General features: G+C 37.3%; 3 protein-coding genes and 1 non-coding gene across 8 annotated transcripts; 2 read left to right on the forward strand and 2 right to left on the reverse strand.

Moving 5' to 3' along the window:
- Positions 1 to 22: 22 nt before the first annotated feature.
- LOC125049408 lies at positions 23 to 7,511 on the forward strand. The gene is made up of 14 exons (XM_047648668.1): positions 23 to 236; positions 1,021 to 1,144; positions 1,565 to 1,711; positions 2,715 to 2,890; positions 3,053 to 3,247; positions 3,473 to 3,688; positions 4,215 to 4,395; positions 4,541 to 4,754; positions 5,111 to 5,255; positions 5,581 to 5,709; positions 6,064 to 6,212; positions 6,566 to 6,806; positions 7,035 to 7,181; positions 7,406 to 7,511. Exons 1-14 carry the CDS (start codon positions 225 to 227, stop codon positions 7,469 to 7,471), a joined length of 2,142 nt encoding a protein of 713 aa, XP_047504624.1. The 5' UTR covers positions 23 to 224; the 3' UTR covers positions 7,472 to 7,511.
- Positions 7,512 to 7,613: 102 nt separating this feature from the next.
- Positions 7,614 to 13,215, reverse strand: LOC125049410 (RNA-binding protein squid). 5 transcript variants are annotated; one of them, XM_047648673.1, is made up of 9 exons: positions 12,990 to 13,168; positions 12,340 to 12,412; positions 11,949 to 11,989; positions 11,487 to 11,761; positions 11,147 to 11,278; positions 10,731 to 10,998; positions 9,399 to 9,461; positions 8,600 to 8,755; positions 7,614 to 8,369 (listed from the first exon to the last, which is right to left on the reverse strand). In XM_047648673.1, exons 1-8 carry the CDS (start codon positions 13,012 to 13,014, stop codon positions 8,640 to 8,642), a joined length of 993 nt encoding a protein of 330 aa, XP_047504629.1. In that variant the 5' UTR covers positions 13,015 to 13,168; the 3' UTR covers positions 7,614 to 8,369; positions 8,600 to 8,639. The 5 variants fall into 5 exon arrangements, with proteins under 5 accessions (XP_047504629.1, XP_047504628.1, XP_047504627.1 ...); XM_047648672.1 differs by lacking the exon at positions 12,340 to 12,412 and having other exon boundaries at positions 8,600 to 8,737; positions 12,990 to 13,215; XM_047648671.1 differs by lacking the exon at positions 12,340 to 12,412 and having other exon boundaries at positions 12,990 to 13,215.
- LOC125050014 lies at positions 11,829 to 11,898 on the reverse strand. Its single transcript, XR_007117095.1, has one exon. It is a non-coding gene; the product is annotated as a small nucleolar RNA snR61/Z1/Z11 (small nucleolar RNA).
- A 960-nt stretch (positions 13,216 to 14,175) lies between the features above and the next one.
- On the forward strand, positions 14,176 to 26,189 carry LOC125049409 (ras GTPase-activating protein-binding protein 2). Its single transcript, XM_047648669.1, has 9 exons — positions 14,176 to 14,314; positions 16,318 to 16,457; positions 18,846 to 18,987; positions 19,577 to 19,735; positions 20,757 to 21,039; positions 21,695 to 21,808; positions 22,552 to 22,716; positions 22,809 to 23,257; positions 23,660 to 26,189. The coding sequence occupies exons 2-8, from the start codon at positions 16,360 to 16,362 to the stop codon at positions 23,240 to 23,242; spliced, it is 1,395 nt and encodes a 464-aa protein (XP_047504625.1). The 5' UTR covers positions 14,176 to 14,314; positions 16,318 to 16,359; the 3' UTR covers positions 23,243 to 23,257; positions 23,660 to 26,189.
- Positions 26,190 to 26,531: the final 342 nt, after the last annotated feature.

The raw sequence follows: 26,531 nt of genomic DNA on the forward strand, positions 1-26,531 counted from the left end.
ATCGCTCGTACTCATATTTTTTTTAACAAACCAATTGACATTTGACAAAGAAAGACAAAATTTTAAAAAGGTTGTATATTACTTTGTCTATCTATTGTTGTCATGACGAAATGTCACTTAAATTTTTTATCAATGTATAGTTTTTTATAGTAATAAGCTGGAATCTCAAAATTTTGTCGTAATTTTATAAAGCAATACCAAACAATAAATTCTAGGCGTACAACATGCATGATACGGTGAGTACACTGAAGTTCTTGTATCCTTCGTGTATCCTAAGCTTAGTATGAATTTTCACTTGCTGAAAAACCTTAAAACAGGCTTTGTCTAAGACAGATGCGTACATAGAGGAATCTACTAAAAGGCACTGTTGCACTTAAAACAGTCATCTATTGCTTTTTATCAGCGTGAACACAATCTGACAGAAAAGAATGAATAAAACAGTGTAATATTAAATTGTTTGGTGCCAATATAATTTTTAAAAAACAAAGTCGTTGATCCTTTTGTGCCTGACACGAAATCGAATTTTGGGTCTGATGCAAACCGGTTTCCTCACGATGTTTCCCTTCACTTTACGAGCCAGTACTTTGCGCTCGTAGACAGAAAGTCCATTGGTGCACAGCCGATGTCCGAATTTACGACCCCAAGGTTGAGAATCAACCCGGAATTTTTTTGAAAAACGCCATTATGTTATAATATTTATAATTGTTATAAAATATATTGTTTAGATGGGATAGTAATAGGCTTTTCTCCCTCCACCCTTGAGTACCTTGCCCCTTTGTTACAGCTGGAGGGGACTGCTCTCTCTCTCCGGGTTTAAAATAACACTGTAGGGGTAGAACTGACTAGTAACACATCAGTTAAGGTTGAATGAATCGATGTTGTCATCCCCCGAAACTCCGACATAATCAGTATCATCAAATTCATGCGACTTATTTCTAAATCCAACCCATCACACCCTGAATCCAATAGGCCACAACTGCTGGATAATTAAATATATAAAACTAAATACTCTAATCACAGATCGTCCGTCTTGCTGATGTGTGGAAGACCTGTAATAAGATCCGCGCGGCAGCTTTCCGTGTTGGTCTGAACCTATGGGACTTCTACCGCCCTCTTGACCCTGAAGGGAACTCACTCATCTCTGGTACTTTCCTCTATACTTTTGGTATAATTTTACTATTTCAATTATTCTTCTGGCAAATCGTATACTCGGTTATAGGTAAGAAATTAAATTTTACTTGATAAAACAATATTAATTGTTAGAAAAATACTTTCGTTGCCAGTCTTACAGACTTACTTCTTACATTACAGAGAAGTTTTTTTCCAATTTGACTTTGGAAATAATCAAATTCATATTTTGTCCTTTACAAACAAAACAAGGTTTTTAAAATAGAATGCGTCTGTACGCATTGAGTGTTTGAAAATTGAGTTTGTACTGTTACAAACTCAATTTTCAAAACTAACATATTTTATTAGAGAATGTAATAACAATAAAATTGCTGTATATTTATTTCTTCATTTAATAGATTGATAATATTGACCATAAGGCACATTGTTTTTTCAGAGTCAAAATTCGTCTCGGTGTTAGCCGGTCCACTGCGGTCAGTGATCGGACTTTCTGACGCTGAAATCGCGCAGTTGGCAGACTACTTCCGCGCACAAGATGGCCGCGTGCTTTATCACCAGCTCTGCCAGATTGTTCATGGAGAAGGTGAAATAAGTATCCCTTAAACAACATTTAAATTCAGCTTAACAATGTATAAAATAATAAAATTTAACTTTAAGATTGTTCTTTTCACACAATTTCCTATCTATTTTATTACGAAGTAAGAGTCCTTTATAAAGAATTAGCTTTTATAGAAGTTTCCGCAAGAAAGTTTCCTTTTCATCCGACTTTATTGGTTAACTTCCTTATAGGGAGTATGTTAATGTATCTTTCATATAAAATAAATGAAAGTGAAGTTACTGTTTAAGTTAAGGAAGTTTTACATATTATAAACTTGGCTAAGTAAGTATCTAGTCAGTGCTTTATGAAATAAATATATGTCGGAGAAATATCGTCACTCCATCGATATGGACATCGGGGGCTTAGTGGGCGTCATGTGGGTAAAGTGCGAGCACAAAGACAAATTATGATCGTACAATATTCAACACTATAAATAACACTTTAGCTCAAATTATAATAAGTTAAAGTTAACTCGCTAGATTTAAATATCCTTATAATCCAAGCAATAAATAAAGAAGTCAAGAAGTAGTATAAAGAAAAGAAGAATTGACAAAATAAGCAACAAGAATTTATGAGATAAAAACAGTGTTTGCTGACGTTGCATATAAAACAAAAGAACTAAAATGGAAATGGGCTGGATATACCATAAGAGGAGCAGATAAATGGAGAAAAATTGTAACACGCAACCAAGAGGCCATAAAAGAAACAGAGATAGGCAATCTAAAATGTGGGCCGATGAAATCATGGAAATGGCTGGAAAGACTAAGACCTGGACGAGATTGGTATTCAATAAGGAAAAATGGGGGGCAATGGGGGAAAGGCCCGTAGGCACACAGAATCGGTAATCGTAGATTAAGAAAAACAATAGTTATAATGTATATATTTTGTATTTTTGATAAAAGGCTATAAAATAATCCAAGCATTCCCTAATATATATTGAAAGTCCTAGCAGAGCCTGGTAATAGATCTGTTAGTGTTGTATGTGCAGATGACGGCGGTCGCGAGCGAACATCTGCGGAATGTATACTTGAAGCCTGTCCTCCGCCACCTGAACCTGCCTGTCACAAGCTCGATATTTGGCAGATGCGACGCCTCTGCTGCCTGCTGGCTACCATCGCGCAGCGGGATATTCCACTAAAACCTTACTTCCAGGACTACGAATTGGTAAATAGCAATAAAATGCTCACAGTATTGCATGCAATCATACTAATATTAACATTTCTTAAAATATTCATAAATATAATACCTATTTATAAAGTAATTGATGTGAAATTTGAATTTTACATTATAAAACTGTTTCTTAAAAGTTCCAATTTTAAATTTCAGGTGGCGAAAAACGATGGACGAATAACATTTGCGCACTTTGCGCGTATTCTGAATTATATAGGTGTACTGGTTTCTCCAGAGGATTTTAACCTCCTAGTGCGGAAGTTCATCAAAGATTCATATACACTCGACTACGTGGAGTTCATAAAAGCTGTCGAGGCCGTCAAGAAAGAGGGAATCCGCGGTTTAGGGCCGGTAAGATTAGGCCTCTTACACTGTAAAACCAATATCGACTATGATTGACGAGATTTGATTGATTGACTATTTTATGCCAGCTAATGGCAGTACCTGACAAAAACCAGCTTTGATAGACGTTATTGAATTACCTCAACATCTGTAGCAATTATGTCGCTTACTTGGAGTAACTTCTGTATTAATTCTGTCTTTAATTATTACGTATCTTTTTTAATTCGGTTACAGGAATACAACAACCCAGCAGCATTGATAGACACGACTCTACCAAAAATAGTTCGTCCAGAGATAGAAGCGGGACTGTCCACCGCGCCACTTGGTGCTTTAGATGTATTCCACCCTGCACTGCAGGCTCCCAAGCCCTCACGACATCTTCTCGACCTTATGCTTAGGGTCCAAGAATTCGTATTGCAGAGGCGAGTTCGAGTCTCGGAATTCTTCCGTGTAAGCTCATATTTTAGTTATGGTAAAGACGTTTGAGGAATTGTGAAAAAACCCTGGTTTTATACAAAACATGAGTCAGCCGCAGTGGCGAAACAATATAGTGTCAAAATGCCACGGGCCCCCAGCCCCCTGCCCAAGAGATATTACGTTCTATGGTTGAATATGAAGTCTCCAATACGCATTGGGCTAGCGTAGGGACTACTGACCATTCCCTTTCGTTTAAGAGAGGAGGCCTATGGCCTAGTGGGATATATACGTACAACGTGTATGTACACTGAAGATCTCGAAGTTTATTAAAATGAAACTGAGTACATCGTGACGATTTTTACTGATAGAGCCCCATCAAAAGAATTTGCCATGGGCCCCATCAAAAGAATTTGCCATGGGCCCCATATGGTATAGTTACGCCACTGGTCAGCCGCTCAATCAGAATCACTTTCGATTACATCTGACGATGATGGCATGGAAGCAGAATAAGAGTTGTAACTATATATTTTCGTATATATTGGCATTTATTTTTTTAAAGGACTATGACCCACTGAATAGTGGGCGCATATCACCGCAGCAGTTCAGACGCGCGCTGGACGTCATGGGCTTCGGCGCTATACTCTCGGATCTGGATATGCTGTGCATCACCAGACATTACATTGATCCCAATCAGCCTGATCGCGTCTGCTGGCGGACTTTTGAGGACGATTGTGATCAGGGTATGAGTTTTCTTGCCATTGTCGAAGAAGTTGGATGTTAAAACGCCTTCACACGAATTAACGCTCTTATTACAAATACCTACGTACCTATATTGGTATTAAGTAAAATCAAAATGTGTCTCCAAATTACCTCTATGCCTTACAGTGTTTACAATAAAGGAGCTAGAAAAACACCCAGAGGTGTCAGCGGGTGGAGTTGCAGCGGCGGTTTCAGAGCTTCCGCCACTAGGTTCAGCGGCTGAACGTGGAGGCCCTTCTCCAATGGAACTCGATCAGGCGCAAGAGGCCCTACTAAGAGTACGAGCTGCCTGTGCTGAAAGGTCACTTGACCTACGACCAGCTTTTGGAGAACATGATGAGTAAGGACCATTGTACAGATCCTTTAGACGACAGTTTTGTAGGAAGTTAACTAATTTTTTCGCTTTTATAGTACGATTTTAATGGTCACAATTCACAAAGCTAGTTATATAAAAGAAAAACTAACAACTTTTTAAGCAATTTTTCTCTAATAAATTTTGATATTTTTGTTTGTAATGGGTCCTGCCGTAAAGGATGTTTAGCGTTTCCTCCGACCGTCCAAAGGGTGGATCCTCGACCTAAGCTAAGGTCCAGAAGTTGTAAACAAGGTTATCAATCGGAATAACTTTGTTAACGCGATTCAGGGTATGAAATCATACTGTTTGTAGCCTGTTAAAGATAAATAAGTTTGTAATAGACATAACAACGGGCACGTATCGCGTGCGCAAGTACGTCGCGTGTTGGCGCGACTAGGCATTCTGGTGACGGCGGCTCAGGTGCGAGCACTGGAGACGCGATACCTCGATGACTGCGGCTTTCACTACGTCGCTTTGTTGGACGAGGTGAACCCAATATTATAAACTCTAACATGTTCTTAAGGAACAGAAGGAACTTAAAGTACCTACGCTTCTTGAGAATGCATTCTCGGACGTACCCATCGTTCCACAGGGGAGTCTTAAGGCACAGACTCAACACAATTGCCTGACTCTAAAACCCATGTACGAACCATCTTCCGCTTCATATCGATTCATAACATAACTAAAGTTGCTTTTCAACCACTATAACTATGATTGTAATCGCTGTACCAATTCAAAGTAGGCTACTTAATTGTAAAATATTACAGTAAAAAAACTGAGGAGGTAATATTAATTCCATATAATGATTTAGTTAGAGGAACGACCTGCAGAGAGTGCAACAATCGCAGGTCCTGCGCCGGCGCCACGACGACCTCAACAAAGTACAGTTGACCCCCTCGAGACTGATATTGTACAAATCCTTGCCAAGATCAAAGGAAAGGTACCCGAACGTAGTTTTGTAGAAAAAAATATGAAAGGTGATACTGACGAACCCTTGACCTAGTCAGGCCATTAGTCAAGAGTTATTTGTATTGTAAAAGTATATTATGGTTTAGTAGAAGTTTGTTCAAAACCTTTTGCTCTCAACTATCTATCAGGAGCAAAACTACACCGGTATTACGTTTCACATATTATATCATAATTAATCGTTTGTATAAAATTAGTATAAAAGTAGCTACTGTTTTTTTAACACCTTTATAAATATTTATTCAAATAATGTTGGTGTCATACACAACTTCATACTTCATGCTCATTTTCGCCTTTTTCTTAATGACATGATGATGTGTCATCGCAGATGGTGCGTGAGGGGGTGCGCCCTCGAGAATTTCTGTCTCAGTTTGATCCGCGCCGAGAATTGATCATTTCTCGCGCTGACTTCTACCGTGGCCTAGGGGCTGCCGGCCTTGCCCTTTCACCTAGGGAGATGGACACTCTTATTGAAGTGTTAGTTGACTTGATATCTAGTTACTTATTGGAGTACAGCGATGACTTTGTATCGCTACCTAATAAATTAGGCCCTCTTTGTAGAACACAAATCTTGCTCTAACGAAATTTTAATTTTGAAAAGAAAATTAGCTTTATTTAATTATTGTAATACACCTACTTAAATTCGTGTCAACCTGGAAATCGAACCGCTTAGAATGTTAATAACAAGCTATTTACACATTATTTTCAATCTGCATCAGGTTGGGAACACGAAACCAACGAACAACGAAATATTTGAACAATGTTGTGCCTTAAAAAAGGGAGTGCAAAGAAAATATAGCTAAAGATATAATCATTTCGCTACACTGTAGATTTTGTTCCCCGGGTCGGCGGCGCTATGTGGAATACGAGCGTTTCTGTTCCACGGTGGGCGAAGCACTGACACAAGGCGGACTGGAACGAGCTCCACTGCTGGAACCAGTGCCACACGTTCCTACCATCGATTCGCCGCTTAACTTCTTGAACTTTGAAGAACGCAATATCGTCGCCAGCGCGCTAACTAAACTCGCCAAGTTCCCAGACCAACTCTCCAATATACTCGAAGTGTTCAAGGTATTATAACGAGCCGTATGCCTATTTCATTAAAGATGATCGGGAAGACTACTTGTTTATATAAAAAAATTACAACCGCCTGTTCAAATCTTTGGGCAAAATCATCGTCCTAAAATTAAATACGTAGGTAATAAAAAATCCCTGCTGGTTAAATTATAGCAAAAAATGTTTTTCATTAAACATTTAACTTTCAAGGTACGAGTATTAACCGTTTGATAATATTTACAGGATATTGACAAGGAACGGTGTGGGACGATACCACGCATCTCCGTAGAGCGCGCTTTGTGCCAACGAAACCTTTTGCAGCTAGTATCAGCCCGTGAAAGAGAGATTATTTACAAGTGCTTTGGGTACCGACGAGGCTGCGGCGATGAGGTACAACAGTACACTTCGTGTTAAATTCGTTATTATAACGTAATATTATGTAGGCAATATATACCCTATGTATATACGAGAATCTATGGGGGTCGCTCTTTTTAAATACGAACCCTCCTTACCATGGTACTGCCTCGACGATTATTCACTCATTGTTTTAACTCTTTAAAACCATACGTTGAACAATGAAATTTTAATGTAGTTATGTTTATGCGCCGTTTCAGGTGAATTACCGAGCCTTGTGTAATGCACTCGACGTTCTCTTCGCTACATCTGCCCAGCCATGTTAGGATTTTTAGTTAGCATTAAATAAAATTCTTGAATATCGAATATTTTAATTTCCTATCCCATTATCCTATTTTTTTCCTAATTTTACTAAGGTGAAAAGAGGGGGCTTACAATTAAACGAAAATGCATAATGAAATAATGACAAACACTGAAGTCAATATTTTATTTACACTTTATTAGACATACACAAATTGTATATCTTTAGAATTGTTCAAACCTGAACTTACACTAATTTCAATCCTACGATTTGGAGAACACTATTCCATATAAAATACATCAGATTTTGTTCGATTTATATCAAATAAAACATACAAATCTACATGTTCCAGAGATCTTTAACTTCCGGAGGGGAGGCGGTTTTGGGAGAATAAGGGGTCACGCTCACAGACAAAATAACAATCACGCTACTCTTGCATACCGACGCCCGCGCACGCCTCCATAAGGATTGGGCCATGGAATTAAGCTCTATCATAATTGTTTTACTATGACAACGTAACCGGCGTAAAATAAACCCTTAAGTAAAAAAAACCGATAAAACAAATAATAATTAAGCACATTATCTTATCTATTAATTTAATACATCAGTCAAAGTGGTATTGTGAATATATTTCCATTGGTACCAAAAATGCCAGTTACGTTGTTGCAAACGGGACTGCAGTTACTCAACAATCAGTTAATGTTAATCATTCAAAATTGAATTTATTCAATAATACTCAAGTAATCTATTAATCCATACTATATTATAATAATTTTATCAGAGGCCAGATGCGGCCACGTCTTAGCGACGTACTTTTTCGACTTAAAATCTTCTTATTTAAGTTTTCTTAATTTACTTATGTGGAATGGAATGAGGCTACCCGTGAGCTCGCACGGGTTGCGCTCATCTCCGCTGGACTTAACCTGAAAGAAAAGCACAAATAATAAATATATGTGCACCAAAGAAACGTTTAAAAGGCTAGGATTTGTTGGGTCAGACAGTGTAAGACACGGCTTTCGTCTTAGAAACGGACACGCCGGTAGGTTCTGCTATTTCTAGCACCGGCGTGTTGATTCCACCCCTCGGAAATATTTTTGTCATCAGTAGCTTTAATTATTCCAAATCTATCATTAATATATTAATATGAACCGACCTTAATGGAGTGAGATGACTATCGTGTCGGCAGGTACTGTCTAGTAGGGCTGGTGCCTCTGGTTGGCACGGCCACCGCCTCCGCCGCCACCACCACCGCGTTGTTTACCACCCTGGTAACCCGCTGTTGAATTTGACCCTACAGTAGAACCGACATCTAAAAAAACAATCTTTTGAACAATGTCGACAACCCACGCTAAGATGTTATAATCAGCAAGATTAACAACAATAGCGACGTTACGACGACGAAAAACATAACCCATTATATCCGCAAAATTAAGGTCAGTTTTTCAGTAAAATAAAGTTATAATGGGGCACATTTTGTTACATTTATTGTGTGCCTATGTTAAGACAGTTCTACGTTTACTTCACACATCATGCAATGTACATACAAATTTCCGAAAACTATTATGGTTTTATAAAATTAGTTTTAAACTAATTATTCTACATCGGTGCACTAATATAGGAAGGAGAGCCTGCGGGTCAATTTTGAATAGGTACGTTTAATATGTCGGACGTGCAGTGTTACTTTTCTAAGCTTAAAACAAAACGAATTACGTAATTTGTGAGTTGCCAATCGATAAAGCGGGAACTATGACTATAATGAGTGAACTTTAGATTGATTATCGCCTTTTTAAATACACTCATTGTTCTGCTCAAACTGCGACAACCAATCTATTCAACAACCTCGGTATTGCCAGCAGTATTACTATAACATAGTTGTTATTAAAAGGCGGCACTGCCAAGATTGCATTGCTAATGAAAGGTGAGTTGTATCAATGGGCAGAGGTGGGCTGTACCTTTCCCACGAGGAGCCGCGCGCGCGCCGTAGCCACCCTCGTACCCTCCGTATCCGCCGTAGTCTGCCCGCAACACAAAGCCGTTAATAGCTAGCCTTGCTCTTATAACCCTATTTGCAACACCCTTCGTATCTGTGCGAGCACACCCCTACATCTCAGTGAGCCCTAACTCTCCTACCTATTTAATTCCGTTTTAGTTTTCCTTACCTATATTCTAATAAATGAAAGTATAGTCAATTTGTGAGTTAATCATTGACCATAATAATTATAATATATTTAAAAATCGAGAAATTACATGAAGTAATTACTAGTTAGTACTGTAAAATTTCTGTTATGAAATAGATCCTATATGCATTGATGATGGTTAGTGAGCAACCCCACCTGTGAAAAGTTACTCCATGTGGCATGCAGATGAGATCTGTTCAAAATGAAGGCGCGGGTCTGGGAATGGGCAGGGCGGGTGCAATGAGGAATGGGGCATATATGGAAACACATTGATTTTTGGTAACAGTGCTTTATTCAAAAGCTTCATCATATCTTTATCACTTTCACAATGTCTCTCCATATATTACCCCAATTACCCAGATGTAGCATGTGGCAAGAGTATATAAGGTAAAATAAAAATATACCAAAATAAATAGAAAACTCGGGCAACGATGCTACATATGTCAAAAGTGGTATTACAAAAACACTTAAAAAGATAAGGCGGTAACATATATGTACAGAACATAACCTAGTGAAACAATGATAAAGAGTGATTGCTCTCACCTGAGACACTAGCAAAATGGAATTTAAACAAATGCAAATCAGCCAAAGAATTAAAACATTAGATTAGATTACAAAGAGTGCGATTACGTCACCCGTTCACTACACATTATCTCGATAGAATATTAATGTAAATACGTAGCTATTATAGAAAAATAAATATTTTCTAAGGACTAAAGTATACCTAACGTTCACTGTACGTCCATAGGAGGCATCTCAGGGACGGACTCTCCTCAATACACGCTAAGCCTAACGAGCCCGCTCGCCGCCTCTGCCTGCTCATTGCTACGTGGACCATTATTACTATTAATAGTTAATCTCAACAAAGGTTTTTCCATATAGCAATACAGCAGACCCCACTAATTAAAGATCTTGATTTACTCAGATGGCTTGAAACTATGATATTGCTGTAAAGTCAAACTTCTAGCAGTCGGAGTAAAGAGTCTTGCGGGGCGAGCGCGGCGACGGCGGGCACCTTACGTCTACATTTACATTCTACTATCAGGTAACATCAGTCGAGGTAATGTGTCGGTGAGAACGCGCCCTAGTGTTGCTTGCCGCGTTTACCGTAATTCGGGTATCCGGAGTAATCGTATCCGCCATAGCCGCCGTAGCCGTCGTAGCCATAGCCGCCATAGCCGTAACCATCGTAGCCGCCGCCGTAACCACCCTGTCCGTAACCGTAACCGCCATAGCCCTGATTGCCCCACGCGCCCTGGCCGCCGTAGCCGCCGCGCCCTCCGCGCCCACCCCGCGCACCCCGACCTCCGCGGCCTCCCCGCCCGCCCATCGCACCGGGTCCATCCGGTTTGGGCGTCGCTCTCTTTACATCAACCTGCAATCATATTCATGTTAGACCTATATGAAATTTGATAGATAATTAAAAGATAAGATATATGAGCAATATTTTTTTTTAGGTTTTTTATTCCGGTGAAAAATAAACATTCTTTACAGTTATTATGATAATAAAATATTGTACTAACCTCTTTGCCTCCAATAGTCTGTTTGGGTGTCTTGAGAAGTTCATTCACAACTTGTTCAGACTCAAATGTAATGAAACAGAAGCCTTTCCTTTGATTTTTTGTTTTGTCAAAAGGCATCTCAACTTCTATTATCTGTAAAGAAGAAACTTCTTGTAAAAAACATTTATCAAGACAGGATATTTTATATATTTATACAAATTATATCAGTGGCCCGGGTTTATCTACAGCAAACTGTGCAGAATTTTTTATCTCACCAATTCCGGTTTTTTCATCAGTTAAACTGTTCTTTTTAATTTCATTTGCAAAAACAATTATAAGTACTTAAATAATAAAAACCTACCGTCCCGAAATTTCCAAAGAAATTCTTGATTTCATCATCTGAGATTTCACTGCTGAGACCACCAACGAATATTTTTCCATGTCTGGCTTTAGCCTTCTTGGGATCAACTTTCTTATTATTGATGGTGTGGTCGCCCGCGGCCATAACTTTGTCAATCGACTCTGGGCTTTTAAACACAATAAATGCGAAGCCTCGTGATCGGCCAGTGTTGGGGTCAGTCTTGACATTGATACTCTCTATTTCACCATATGCACTAAAGTGATCACGTAATTCCTCTGAAAATAATAAGCCTTGGTAAAAACACAGCCAGTAACATAATAATAAAAAACTTTAAAAATAAAAACTTCAGGAATGTGGGTAAATGTTGTCTTCAAATTTATCAGAAGCAGAACTGATATGATCATCATGTAAATAAAAATAATTTATTATCAAAAGCATGAAGTAAAGAATCAAAAAACTTACTGTCTGTTGTTTCCCAGCTCAATCCACCCACAAATAGTTTTCTGCAAATATCACAATGTTCAGTTAATATGGATAATGTATATACGTACGACAGATGTGCCGCGATGTGAAACTGACTTAACAATTATAATTTAAAACATTATAAATTATGACTATATACTATGCAGTACTTGATTACAGTACTTTACAGCTAATTTTTGTCAAATAAAATAAAACAACTCCAAGCACTGCAGCAAAGCAAATTGAGAAACCTGTAAGTTACAAAAAATCTGCAAAATTTATGTTGAGACAACGAGAATGTTACAGTTTAACGCAAGATTTGAAATTGGCAAGAGTGACGGGCCCAAATTTAAGTGGCCGAGACAATCTAGTCAGTTTGATCGAGGTTTACTTTAGTGTGAGCCCAGCAGATATATACCATAACGTCCTCCGGCGACAGCAGCTGCGGCGGCGCAGGCTCACACCTGCAGAGAGACAGGCTGTTAGTAGCTCCAACTGACCGGGCTGCTCTACCGCCTAATTATGATACTTGGAGCACCCATTTAAAATCTTGCTACATGTATTGTGCTAATTCGTGGATATCAACGTCCACGTTATTAACCGTAACATTCAAACCACAAAGAAAGCGTAATGACCGAGAGAAAATCGATAACGGGAATTGCCGGCGGAGCGAGGGACGCGCGAATGACGCCATTTTACATCATGCGCCATCAAAATAACTTTAGATAAACTAAAAAACCTGGGTTAATCTGAAATGAAAACTATTATTCTGAAGACTAAATTTAACCCGCGTACAAACCACTGCAAAGATTGGAATAACTAATTTGAAATCGATCGTAAAGATTATAGTAGATAGAAATAACCAATATCATCATAGTATGCCGACGCGCCGCCATTGCGGCGTACTAATTTTTTATACTATAAGTTTATACATGTAATAAAATAAGGACAGCGCGTACTAGTATACAATTAAATACATCGCTTTAAGGACAAACAATAATATTTTGAAAACGATATAAATTAAATAGACTATTTAAATACCTGTCATCATCGCGTCCTGGGGCATCGGCACTATTTTGTTCTAATCCACCATCTCCTCCGCCATTTTCCGCGTTTCCGTTTACTTGATTTTCAGTAATATCTTGTGCGAAGTTATCGTTATTAGCCATGACTTATGAATAGACTTAAAGTAACAATAAACTAAAACTAAGGTCTAGACACGACCGTCAGTTACGAATGCAAAACGCAGAAGAAAGACGAAGTGACGCAGGAATTATGCTACGAGTCGGCGCGATTTTTTTCCGAACGTTGGCTAACTGCAGGAAATCGGCGTCATTTATACCCCTTCTCTAAGCTGAGCCAATGAGCGTCGGCCCGGCCCAAGGGTCAATGGCATCATTACCTATCAACAAGGAGAGCGAATAGCAATTGGTAATGTGAGAAAGAGAAAGACAATACGTATCACAATCAATAATATTGCCAACATTATAGTGCAAGTTTTGCCGCCATTCTATGGTAACAGATAACCATAAGTTAAGTTGTAGAAAGTATTATTTTGAGAAGAAATATAGAATATAAAAAGAATAGTAGTACATTTTTATCGTATATTTACAACATTTGAAAATGTTCTGCCCAAGCTTTTATTTTGTAGCATAAAAAATACTCTGATAATAAGTAGTAATATCTATTCTATCTATCTTATGAGTCCCACATTTCTGGATTTCATTTGTAGGTTCTATAGTCAATATTAAATAATTTAAAACGGTTTTTAAAATATTGTCAAATAGTTAATTAAAGTACTATAATTAAGTATTAAGTAAGTAGTATACATCTTTTTCTAGTAGGGTATCTATTAAATTCAAGGCTTTTGTCATTTTTTGCTGAAAGCATCATTCATGGTAAAGCCTAACATAAAATGGGAGATTGGGCACGTACAAAAGGGAAACTTCGTTCTAAATTTATCAATTTACCATTTCAATTTTACAAAATTCATCAAAGTTTTGACCATTTCAACTAAAATGTTCGTTAAAATAAAAGTTTAGTTTCAAATCATTAAGAAATATATGTTGTTATTCAAAACATGCACATATTACGTTTAGAATTTTTATTTTAGAAAGCTAATGTAATATACATATTTTGCTTGTGGCTTTAACAAAATTCTATTTAAATTTTCCTATTTCTATTCTGTGGACGTTAATAGTCTTAAAATATTTTTGGGATACTGTATATCATCTGTGTACTATTTGACACCGAACGGTGAGGTAGGCTCTTTTTCTGTTTTCAGTGCTTATTTTTCGTGAAAATTACACGATTTTCGTGATAGTTTGTTGCAGTTTATACATTTTTGATGCCTATAATTTACTGAGGTAAGTCTATTACTTAAAATTCAAGTACAGCCGTATGAAAACACTATTTTCATTGTCGGCAGACAAATTACTGCCTAGAGGTTAAAATCCTGATGTTTCCTTTTTCTGGTGTTAGAGGAAGTGACAAGCGGTTGAATACTACTTATGCCTTTAAAACTTTAGTTCTCCGGGTAAAATTATTTACACATCCTAACTTTTTGGAAGTACTTCGATTATTATAAATATATATATGGGACTTGCTAATCGCCATGCATGCTTTGACACTACGAAAATTAACTACAAATTTACTAGCACGTAATTAAGATATGTATCATTAAGAAGGGTCTAAATATTATTTATGTTCAATCCTTATGGTCTCATGAAATCGGCTATTTGGAATAATAAAAAGTTATTCACGTTAATTAATTTAACTTTTGACATCTTATTTATGTAAAAAAAATCTTTTGTTACTATTAAATGTTTCTCTTATTATGAAATATTATCTCTGGAATTTCTTAAAACACTATTTGAATGTCCAGTAACTCAGTTTATTAGAACAAAAAGTCAAAGATTATGCAGAGTAGTCTTAAACAAACATTTAATTAGGTAGTATATGTCATTCTGATTTTATGTTTTTGGTAAATAACATATTTTTTTTGTGTGATTTGGTCCTTGTTTAAAAACGCTGGTGGCTAAGCCTTAAGGTTATATTATATTGAATAGGTGGATTGAGCAGGGAGATTGAGGCTCCCAACTAAGAGTTGTGAGTTGTGTTTATACTTTAATTAAAATTATAGAACAATGAATTCTAAATTTGGCTGTAGAAAACAAAACATTAGAAACAAATACCAACTTTTACATTAAAAATATGGTTACAAATGCTGGTTGAAAATACTGCTATAACTGTCTGTTTCCTGCAATGATTAATCACATTTTAAGCAATCTATTATATCAATTGATTTAAAATTGGAATATTATACTACCTAGAAATAAAAAGAACACATAAAACAGATTTGTCGAAAATCTTATAAAAAACTTGGCTTTGTACTGAGACAAGTCAAAGACTTCATGAACATCACTACTGTGAGAGTCTTATATGATGCGCTTGTGAGGAGTCATATGGAGCATAATTCAGCGATTTGGGCTCCATATGAAATTAAGTATAAGGTGATGTTGGAGCGGGTACAAAACAAATTTTTGAGATACATTTATCATAAGATGTACGGTGTGTACCCTTTTTACCCACTCATGTATCCGACATTATTTATTCTTGGTTCTGTGGGCTACAACGAGCTAAGAGTACGCCGAGAATTCGCGCTTGTGATGTACTTCATAAAATTGTTACATGGCAAGGACAGTAATTCGGCAGTACTTCAGTACATTAGCTTTAATGTACCTGATGGGTACGTCAGAAAGCGACATCGTCCACCGTTACTCCATGTGCCCACGGCTAGGACTAACCTTCTGAAAAGGGCACATATGATTCGGTGTATTGGTTTAGTTAATGAACTGCATAGGTTAACGGACCTTTTTCATTCTCCGTTGAGTGAACTGGCAAAACTTTTATTATTTGTTAGTGCCTATACCTAGTGGTTAGTTAATTTTTTTTATTATGTAATTTTGTTTTTCCTGATTGATTTTGTTTTTGCTTTTTTTGTTTCGTCTGTAAGCTTTTGTTCACTCTTGTCAATTTGGGTTCGCCTGTTAGGGCAGGAGTGTTGTTATAAATAAATAAATAAATAAAAGAAATTCTCCTAATATCTTAACATATTATCTTAACACTGACATACAAAATATGTTTTAAATATACCTTTTAATAAAGAGTCTTTGACAGTATGTAAAAAGTCTAGTACTAAAAACAGTGATTTAATTGAGACGCTGAAGTTAGTTATAGAGAAATAATTTTCTTTGTTGCAATTTGATTGGTGAGCTAGGAACAATGCAGCATTAGCTTCACCCTTTACTAATATGGATTTCATTTTTTAATCATACAAATGCTAAACAATTTTTGTTGTTATTTTCAGAGTGAAAGCGCAGGGGTGTATCGGCGCACAGTGAACAGAGCAATGGTAATGGAGGCGTCCCCGTCACCGCAGAGCGTTGGCCGCGAATTCGTTCGACAATACTACACGTTGCTCAATAAAGCGCCCGCCCACCTGCACAGGTCAGACACTTCTTAATAAATGTATGAGTGGTTCTAATATACTTACACTGGGGAAATTATTTTTCGAATAGTGTTACAAGTGCATAATATGATGTGATACAAAAGTTTATGATGCAATAGGTGGAAACTTTATTGTGCGTGTCATGGGTCTAATGAAGTAACTTTCGTAAGATTTCTTAAGATTAATGAAGTAAATTTCAAGTAATTTTTTCACATCAGTTTCTAATATTAAGTGGGACATTAACTAGTATGCAATTTTCCAATGCCCATACAATCTGTGATTTTATATAATATTACATACATATTTTATATCATAAATAGTATAGCAATCACCATTCAGTAAAGTATTGTTTGGCTCAAATTTACCATTTGGGTATGTTAAAGTATAAATGCAAATTGTGTTTGTCTACGCGCCTACACCACTGAATAGATTAAAATAAACTAATATATAGAGATAAACTTCTTAATATTTGTGTGATTTGAGTGTAGATGATGGTAAGAACATTGTTTCTATGAGCATGTTTAATGTTGACTGGATGTAAGTTTATTCTATTTTGTATATAATAACCTTAAAAAAATATACCCTTAAATCTAAATACACAATAGGAATAAATTAGCACAATGTTGTAGAACAACAAAGCCAAACCCTTTTGTTTGGATTCTCAGATGTTTCATTGTTTCCTACTCTTTGACAAAAGACATTGGTTCTGGCTTCTTTACCTGCCCATTTATCAGTATTATATAACAAATCTGGGGCATACGAAACGTGGTATTTTACGCCAAAAAATACCACGCCAGTACAATACATTTTAAAAGGAATATGCAGACAATGGAACTTCAGTTATTGTTTATATTTAATATAATATACAGAAAAATTTCGTTTAGTAAAACATGTGGCATTTTTTTATATTTAAGCATAGAATTTACCAGTGTGACATTATGCATTTTTCTGTGATTACCACGTAAATAAAAAGAAAGGCGTTATCTTGATCTCAAGAAAAATAAATATCTTTTTATTTATATGTATTTCTAATAATCTTAAAATAATTATAGTACAGTCAAACCTTTACCTTAGTCTCAGATTCAGATGTTTCATACAGAAAATTAATATATAATACTAGCTGACCCGGAAAACGTTTGTTTTGCCATGTACATATATTATTTCTAGGAAACATTTGTTTTCAGTTCAATAATAATAATTATCTACAATAATAAAAAATAGGGGTTAAAAATTAGGGGTTGTATGTATTTTTAAATGCTTTATCATAACAAAAAAAATGTTTTCTTGGAATGGACTCCACCTAAGGGTTCGAAAGATAGAAGATAGAAAGAAAAGAAGTAGCCGATTCTCAGACTTACGTATGCATAAAAAATTTCATAAGGATCGGTCGAGCCATTTTGGAGGAGTATGGGAACGAACATTGTGACACGAGAATTTTATATATATAGAGATTATGTCAGTAGCTTAAATGGATCATATTTCAAACATCGATTTTACGAGCAAGTGTCACACAGAAAGAAAACTTATTTATTTTCCATTGTTACATAATTGTTGTATTCTTTAAAAATAAATCTATACAAAACCATCAATGCTGTGCATCTAGGGTTAAAATGCAAAACCTGACTGCAAAGAAGTGAAGTCCACTTAGTCAAATCAATGCATCAAAATAAATTTAATATGTAGTACAGTTTCCTTCCTACATAGGTGAAGTACGCTATTGATTATGTCACAGAACAAAATTTAGCATTTAGGGCTCCAACATTAAATTATCCTTATACATATAAATATTACATGTATCAAATTATTGCATAGATAGTAAAGGTAAACATACTGTAAGAGTGATGTCATCATCAAGAATACTACAGCTTCCAAACATGAATATGTTTTCATTGCTCATACATTCAACATTTTTATCTGACTGATAACAAATAACTTTGCTTACTAGAGTTACTCTATAATATATTAATTATTATATATAACGTCATTCTGGCGCCAAAAAGTATTTTGTTTTTATTTTCATTGTACCTTGGTAATAATTATTAATACATTGTATTTGTTACTCTGAATAGTTAATGAAAGTCTGTTTACAAATTAATCTGTTTATTTTGTTCAATATAAATTAGTTTGTGGACTGTAGCTAAATAAAGAAATATTCTAAATAGCTTCTTAGAATCTTAACAATTACCATTTGAGATCTTATAATACACTTTGGGTTTTGGATAGACACATTTCTGTGACTGTTTAAAAGGAATTGTGTAGCTAATGTGTCTCCCAACCCAGAGCAATTACTGTTTTGCCTAAAATTCAAGATTACTAGCTATAACCACTATATGGTCATATGTGTTAATAATATTGCTTTGATGTAATAACTTAAATGATTGTTTCAGGTTTTACAACAACTACTCGTCGTTCGTGCACGGCGGTCTCGATGCGCCTAACCGCGAGACGCTGCCCGTGGTAGGGCAGAAGCAAATTCACAATCGTATACAGCAGCTCAACTTCCGCGATTGTCATGCCAAGATTAGCCAGGTACAGTCCTCACAATCACCAAGTTTTTTATTAAATTGCTCATAACTTTCAAAATTGAAAAGTATTTCATCGTATAAATAATCATTGAGTATACTAGCGTTAAGTTCTCAATTAGGGTATGGGGCATCTTTGTGCATATTTTAATGATCAAAGTACATAACAAGGTGATTAAGCATTTCTTTTTATTAGTACTGTATAGATGACGAACTTTATTATACAAATTTATATAACTGTAATACATATTTCTTTATATAATATCTATCTTTCTTAGAGATAATATATCTATATATAATAGATTTTTCAAATATTTATAAAGGAAAAAGCTAGGTATTATTGATTTGTATATGACTTTCTCTCTGTAATAAAATGCAGTAGTTAGCTTCTATATTTAAGGTCACCATTGTAAGGTTTATTGTGTTAAGTAGAGTTTAAAAATGTAATAAAAACTTAAAGGTTTAAATAATATGTATATTAACAAATTTACTTATAAAATATCTTGTATTGTGTCGTTCTATCGAATTAGTAATTACTGTAAAGATAGAATAATGATATGGAATAAATAAATAAATAAATAAATCTTCATTTACAGGTGGACGCTCAGGCGACTCTAGGCAATGGAGTGGTGGTGCAAGTGACTGGCGAGTTGTCTAACGGTGGAGCCCCCATGCGTCGCTTTACTCAGACTTTTGTACTTGCCGCTCAGTCACCCAAGAAGTACTATGTGCACAATGATATCTTCCGGTACCAGGTGTGTAGAATTTTATGTATATTCTGACTGTATCTTACAACAGTCACCCTGTTAGTTCTCTAATATTTATATTGCTTTTTGTATATAATAGTTAGATACCATTAAAAAACAAAAACTAAACGCATTTGAAATATTTTTAACTGAAGGGTCATAGAAACTCAATCACTTCGCTAGCCCTAAATGTTTCTTGGCCCTTGTTATGAGAAACTTCTGATCCTTGTCCAGTGCCACTTCCCAGTTGCTGGCGTTTAGGTTCTCCTCCACTTTGTTAATACAGTGGCATCTGGGTCGGGCCTATGAATCTTTTTGGAACTATTTTGTATTTTTTTTTTTTTTCTTGCCCACTGACACATACATTACATACTTTAGTACTAGCTCCTTCCATCCTATCGGCTGATTGTCCATCCATGTTTTGATTTGAAGTGTTCTTTGTCTTTTGCTTTCGTCAATGTGATCTCTTTAAAACTTCTAAATGAATAAACAATAATTTGATTTTTTTCTCGTAACGTTAAGCTAAGATTATAATATTATAGCCTTTATATTCCGTAACTCAGTGATCATTAATATATTTTCATTACACTGTATCTTGGAGTTTGGTGTGTCTCTTGGCAAAGACCTCCTCTAACCCTTTTCACTGTTCTTGTCCATTGCGACTCTTCTCCACTTGTAGCCTGCTGTTAGTTTGAATTCGTCCTCACATCTTTTGCGTTGTCAGCCTATACTTCGTTTTCAGTCTCTAGGTTACCAGTCCGTCAATATTTTGCTCCATTTTACATGGAAACTCCGTAGCATATGAACCTTCCATCTCTATTTCAATTGGTCTATCTTAGTCAGAATGTCTGTCACACCTGTTCTAGCTCTTGTCTGTGATTTTTTGCTTGTTCTCAGCATGCTTCTTTCAAAGCATGCTGGAATGTCCCTGGCTAACATTAGGTATAAGATATAAAATATGTTTTTTATTGTAACCATAAAAATGGTAATTGCTGAGTAGAGTTCTCTCTATGTAAATTGTTTTTTACAGGACATAGTCTTCTCGGACGAGGAGGGTGAGGGCAGTGGCCGCTCCGAAGGTGAAGAGGAGGAAGTATCTCCCGCGGCCTACTTCCCCGCCGGGGGCTTTCCTCCACCGCCTTTCCCTGCACCCCCGCAGCCACCGCACGCGCCGCTGGTGTCGCCCCCGCAGCCCACGCCCCCCGTGCAGCCCGCAGTGCAGCCTACAGTACAGCCCGCACAGCCCACGCAGCCCCATCTGAACGGCCATCCCCACGAGGACCCCACGAGGCACCTCGTGTCAGCTTTACAAGGTTTGTATGTTTTATTTTATATACAGTACATAGAGTATCTTTATATAATACCATACATATACTTTAAAATTAAATAAAGCTTTATGGTGAAAGCCCAAGTTAAGTTCGGTGGAGGTTGTAAGTAACTTGTCGGTAAGTTTGGTGAAGGGATGTTCAAATGAATTAAATTAAACTCTTTGTTTGAAGCTGGGTTTCAACTGGTTTTAATCATTTAAAACATGAGCTTATAACTTACATAAAATTAGGGGAAGTGGGGTTGCGACGCTGGATTAACAAAAAACTAACTTGACTTATTGAAGGGTTTAAATCTAAGTGACATTTCTTTATAGAATATAATTGTCGATCTTTTGGACATTATTGGAAACGAGAATGTTATTTACAATTTATGAGTGGGAAAAGCAAAAGAACTCATTTTGGCTTCAAGTGTGCGATGATTGCTAACATTTGCTTTGCGCTTCTAATAATTAACAATGTATGTTATTAAATAATATTAGATTATGTAACTCCCGATACGGGCTTATTGTCATTGTATAGGCAGGGTGTATTGTCTTTCCTAGACATCTTGGTGAAATAAAAAAAGAATTATAAATTGTATAATTCCCCTTTATACCCTTTTTGTTGACATGTAAAATATAACTTAAAAAAATTGTTGTAGGTGCGTCGGTAACAAGTGCTCCACCGTCAGAGGAAAGCAATGAAGTGATCTCGGAGCCACCGCCTCAGCCCGAACCGGAGCCCGAGAGGGAGCCTACGCCCCCGCCGCAGCCTGGTAAGTGATTGAGGGAGTTTTTAATTCTTCGATAAAAATATCTAACTAACATTTTTGTTCGTTTCTCGTGCAAATAGAAATAGTTCAAGCAAGCTCTTCTCGTTACGTAAATTATTGTTTCGTCACCGACAATTGTAAAGAAGAAATTTTTATTTTAGTTAAAATTTGTATTTCTTAATCTAGTTTTTATTGTATTATTTATTTTCTCTTTTATAATTGTAATGTTATTCTTTAACTGCTGTGCACACTTGCCTTTGCAAATGTATTGTGTTTATTGTATGTAAGAGTGCTTTTTTAAAATAAATGAATAAATATTTTAACTGAAAGAGACGAGAGAACTTTTTAGTTGCAATAAACTACATATTTGAGCAGTGTTGGTCTAGTGGCTTCAGCGTGCTATTTTCATCCCTGATGCCGATCCCCGGCTGTGCACCAATGGATTCTCTTTCTATGTGCGCATTTAACATTCGCTCGAACGGTGAAGGAAAACATCATGAGAAAACCGGCTTAACTTTGACACAAAAAGTCGACGGCGTGTGTCAGGCACAAGAGGCAGATCACCTACTTGCCTATTACATTGACTAATGATCATGAAACAGATTCAGAAATCTGAGGCCCAGATTATATAAAACTACATATTTATATTATACATAAACGTATCACTCGCAGTGGCAGCTCTAGATAATTTTTATCTAGTCAAGCTTAAATCCCCGAAATACCTTGACGTGTTTTGTTTTATTCAGTGTCTCAAGCACCGCCGGAGCCGAAGACGTACGCAAATCTGCTGAAGTCGGGTGGAACTCGCACGTCTCCGCCCGTTGCGCCCGCTCCTGCCCCCGCTCCGGCTCCGGCGCCCGTTCCGCCGATGGAGCAGCGTAATCGTCCGCCACGTGCGCATCCCAACGCTGGTATGCTTATTGCTTATATTATACAATTGTTGATTTTAAGTACTTTATGTCTATATCAATTTGCATTTGGTAAAACATTTCTTCTATCGCAGCCGTGACCTCGGAGACTCGCGAGAACCGCGAGCCACGCGAGTCCCGCGAGCGCGAGGGTCGCGAGGGCCGCGAGGGTCGGCGGTACTCGGACTCGCAGCAGCTGTTCCTCGGGAACCTGCCCCACTCTGCGACCGAGGAGGAGCTCCGAGCTCTGTTCGAGCGTTTCGGGCCGGTCGCCGAGCTGCGCGTGCACGGGAAGGCCGCGGCGCCCGGGGCCACCAGGCACCCGAACTACGGCTTCATCACGTACGAGAGCGCCCAAGCGGCGGCCGAATGTCTGAACGCCGCTCCGCTGTTCTTCCCGCCCGACGCCCCGGAGACCGACCGCGTGAAGCTCAATGTGGAGGAGAAGAAGACTCGCGGAAGGGACCCACCCCGTCGCCGTCCCACGTCTTCGCACCGCGCCTTCCCGCGTACGCCCTACCGCCGCTAGCCACGCCGCACTCAGGTAACGACTTTAAAAGCGGTTTTTTTATTTAAATCTCGGAACATTTTTTTTACTCTTTTATTACTATATCTAATGATTGAATTCAAATTAACGATATTGAAAAACACTCAGTGTAATTTAATTTAACTCTGAACGCAAATCACTTTGAATAAATACTGTTTACTTAAATATCTCTTATGTGCCTTGCCAAAATGCATGGACATATTTCAAAAACTACTGAACAGATTTTGATAAAATTTGCCCCGTTACCTGAATTGTAATGTCAGATATCTTTCAAATACAGCGATCATCTAGATACGACTTTTAGTTTTCGAAAAATCTGGAGACAGTCAAAGCGTCATTACAACTCCATTTCCAATTACAACAACTATTGTTTTCATTAACCGTTATAATAAATTGCAGGTGTGAGCGCGCGTCACGACATTGGACGCCCGCCCCTTCGAAGGGACGTCTTCCTTTAAATTAACCGCCGGCATTTATTCTGTATCGCTATACTCTACGAGACCGTCGCGCGATCGGCCGGCACGGAATCCCGTCACGTCCCGTGCTGTAAACACGCTTCGCTTTCTCTAAGTAGTTAGATAGTAAATTAATTTTATTTGCTCGTTGGAACTTGGCAGGGAACTATTCTATCGGCGCACTACGCACATCAATTCGTGAACTGGAAGTCAGAAATCTTTAAAAAATTCGTTTCCGATTCGTTTCTTACGTACACGTATGGACACGTAACGGAGTGCCGTGTGGATAGTTCGACGGACGGAAACAGCGGTTTTTGTTTTGTAATTATTATATGTAAGTATTGAATTGCAGGCGCGCCTGTCGAGTTCTATCGAATTGATTGTATCGTTTATCGTTAGGACTTCTATCTTGTTACATATTAAAATTATTTGTATGTGTGAATAACATTTATTTATACGACTAACGCAACGAACAGCAGGCCCCAGTTTCCTTAAAGTTTGACGCGCGGATCTTGAGCTACACGGGAATACAAATTTGGTTTAATAAAAAATATGGAGGCATTTTACAAAATTCTTAGTAAATTTTGTTTAGTTTCGATCAAAATCCGTGCAATCAACTAAATAGGAACTATTACTCTCTGAACTACTCGCGGAAATTACCTTCAACTTCTGATTCAGTTTTTATATCTTTAAAATTATCATGGCGTTGCATATGTTATGTCCAGTTTAGTTGGAGCTAGAAGCTGTTCTTATTCTGGAAACCCTGTTTCAATACTATAGAATGTGTTATTGTCGCAGGCCAAGGGTAATTTTATATAACATATTACCTGGTAAGTTAGGGTGCATTCAAGTATTACGTAACGCATTGTTTATCCCTCCACGTAACGCGCCGTAACGTTTTACTGTAACCGCCCTCCCCCCCTCTAGTAAAACATTACGTGACGATTTTACTGCGTTAATATTATTAAAAACAATGTTACGAATAGTTCAATGCCCCCCTCTGTAACACATCGTAACGTCCCCCCCCCCCTGATTCGTTACGTAACGTAATACTTGAACGCTCCCTTAATGTCTATGTGAAACAATTAATTACAGTTTTCAATTAGGGAATGATATTAATGAGAAGCTCTCACTATAGTGGACACGGCGACATCTCTAGTTCTCTATGTACCTTATTACCGTATTTTTATACTTTTTTATATAATCGGTTCAGGCTTGAGATGTTTTACGTTTTTATAAACGTGCCTGCTTTGTGATCGTTTAAAGGTTTAAGTTAAATTTTCGTGTATTTTCCTATTATTAGCGTATCCGTAAAATATTTTAGAAATAAATTGCGATTCGAATACGAAATCGAGTTCGTCGTTACTCCGAAGCCCGTTCGAGTGCACTTGGCCCGTTGTGATCCATTTTTTGTATAATTAATAGTTACGATAAATTACTTTTTGCTTAAGAGTTTAGATTTATGAATATTTTTATAGGCTACTAATAAGACAGTGCGCGGGTCCACTCGGACGGGTTCCATAGTCTGTGGTATTTTCCTTGAATGCAAAACGCTCGTGGTGTCGGCTGCGAAATCTATTATTTTGTTTGCTTATCAACCTTATTCGTGAAAAAATAAATCAGTCAATTGCACTGTTAAAATATTATATTTACACTTCTTATCATCACAGCGTACACACAATTTGACAGAAATTTACGAAAGAGTACTTTGTTGCAATTTGGCAGATTTTATTTTCCGTTGAACTTAAATTGTGATTGATAGTGGGATTTTTGCATTGAACAAAAGTATATGATTACATTGTGTGAGATATTTAAACAACACATATAGTAAAAAATTCAGAGAACCGACACCACGATGGTTTTTCTAAATTACATGTACTTATTTATTGTAAATAGTTGCCTGGCGTACACCATAGACTGGTGCCGCCCGGCCCTAATCATAGAGAAAGGACTCAGATGCCCTCGTAACATTGACCTCTCTCTAGAAAGAGATAGATGGGTCCAAATACTTTTCATAATTTTTTTATTGTCTCCCTCACACGCCCCCTATTAACTCTATTAACACTCAGTCCATTCTCTATGAACATATTCACTAATTTTGACGTTTACTTGACATTCTCCTCCGTTATAGTCTATGTATCTTAGGCGCGAAAACGCATCGTACTCCAATAATTCAACTGGAAAACATTTAGTGTAAATTGGATTACGGATCTAAGACATTAAACTTCAAGTTAAAAGTGGTCCCGTGCTGGGCCGCGGTTGTTGCTGGCCACTCTAGTAGAACATGTCTGGACATCCCAGTGTAAGGGTTACAGCTGGTCCGCCGACCGACGCCCGTTGCCCGTACGCAGCCCTCGTGACGATGTTTCCCACATTGTAATACTCTCGGGCCCTGTTTGTGAAGTGTAAATGGTGACGTGTGCGCGACTGCAATGAGTTGTCCTCTGTAATAGAGATGTACTTTTTGTAACAAATCGTTTGTTTTATTTATTTCAACCCCATTTGTTAGCTTATAAATAAAAAAATCAGTGGCGCTACAACCTCTATTTCTTGGCCTCAGATTTCTGAATCTGTTTCATGATAATTTTTAAATATAATAGGCAAGTAGGTGATCAGCCTCCAGAGACGACACACGCAGTCGAATTTTTGGATCTAAGACATGTCGATTTCTCGTAGAAATAAAGTCCGTTGGTGCACAGCCGGGGCTAGAACCTACGACCTCAGGTATGAGAGTCGCACGCTGAAGCCACTAGGCCAACACTACTCCTCACTTTTAGTTTTTAAATTTTTTTATATAAACTATCTCAGGAACAATA

This window comes from Pieris napi, chromosome 5, assembly GCF_905475465.1.
Source record: "Pieris napi chromosome 5, ilPieNapi1.2, whole genome shotgun sequence".
Lineage (NCBI taxonomy): Eukaryota > Metazoa > Arthropoda > Insecta > Lepidoptera > Pieridae > Pieris > Pieris napi.

Bases quoted from the DNA above. Each gene is read 5' to 3' on its own strand.
- LOC125049409 (XM_047648669.1), top strand. From the start codon at position 16,360: ATGGTAATGGAGGCGTCCCCGTCACCGCAGAGCGTTGGCCGCGAATTC. The intron at 19,736-20,756 runs GTGTGTAGAATT...TGTTTTTTACAG, and splicing joins ATGATATCTTCCGGTACCAG to GACATAGTCTTCTCGGACGA. The intron at 22,717-22,808 runs GTATGCTTATTG...CTTCTATCGCAG, and splicing joins ACGTGCGCATCCCAACGCTG to CCGTGACCTCGGAGACTCGC.
- LOC125049410 (XM_047648671.1), bottom strand. From the start codon at position 13,117: ATGGCTAATAACGATAACTTCGCACAAGATATTACTGAAAATCAAGTA. The intron at 11,762-11,948 runs GTAAGTTTTTTG...TATTATTTTCAG, and splicing joins GAGCTGGGAAACAACAGACA to AGGAATTACGTGATCACTTT. The intron at 8,756-9,398 runs GTACAGCCCACC...TTGTTTTTTTAG, and splicing joins CGCGGCTCCTCGTGGGAAAG to ATGTCGGTTCTACTGTAGGG.
- LOC125049408 (XM_047648668.1), top strand. The intron at 2,891-3,052 runs GTAAATAGCAAT...TTTAAATTTCAG, and splicing joins ACTTCCAGGACTACGAATTG to GTGGCGAAAAACGATGGACG. The intron at 4,396-4,540 runs GTATGAGTTTTC...TATGCCTTACAG, and splicing joins TGAGGACGATTGTGATCAGG to TGTTTACAATAAAGGAGCTA.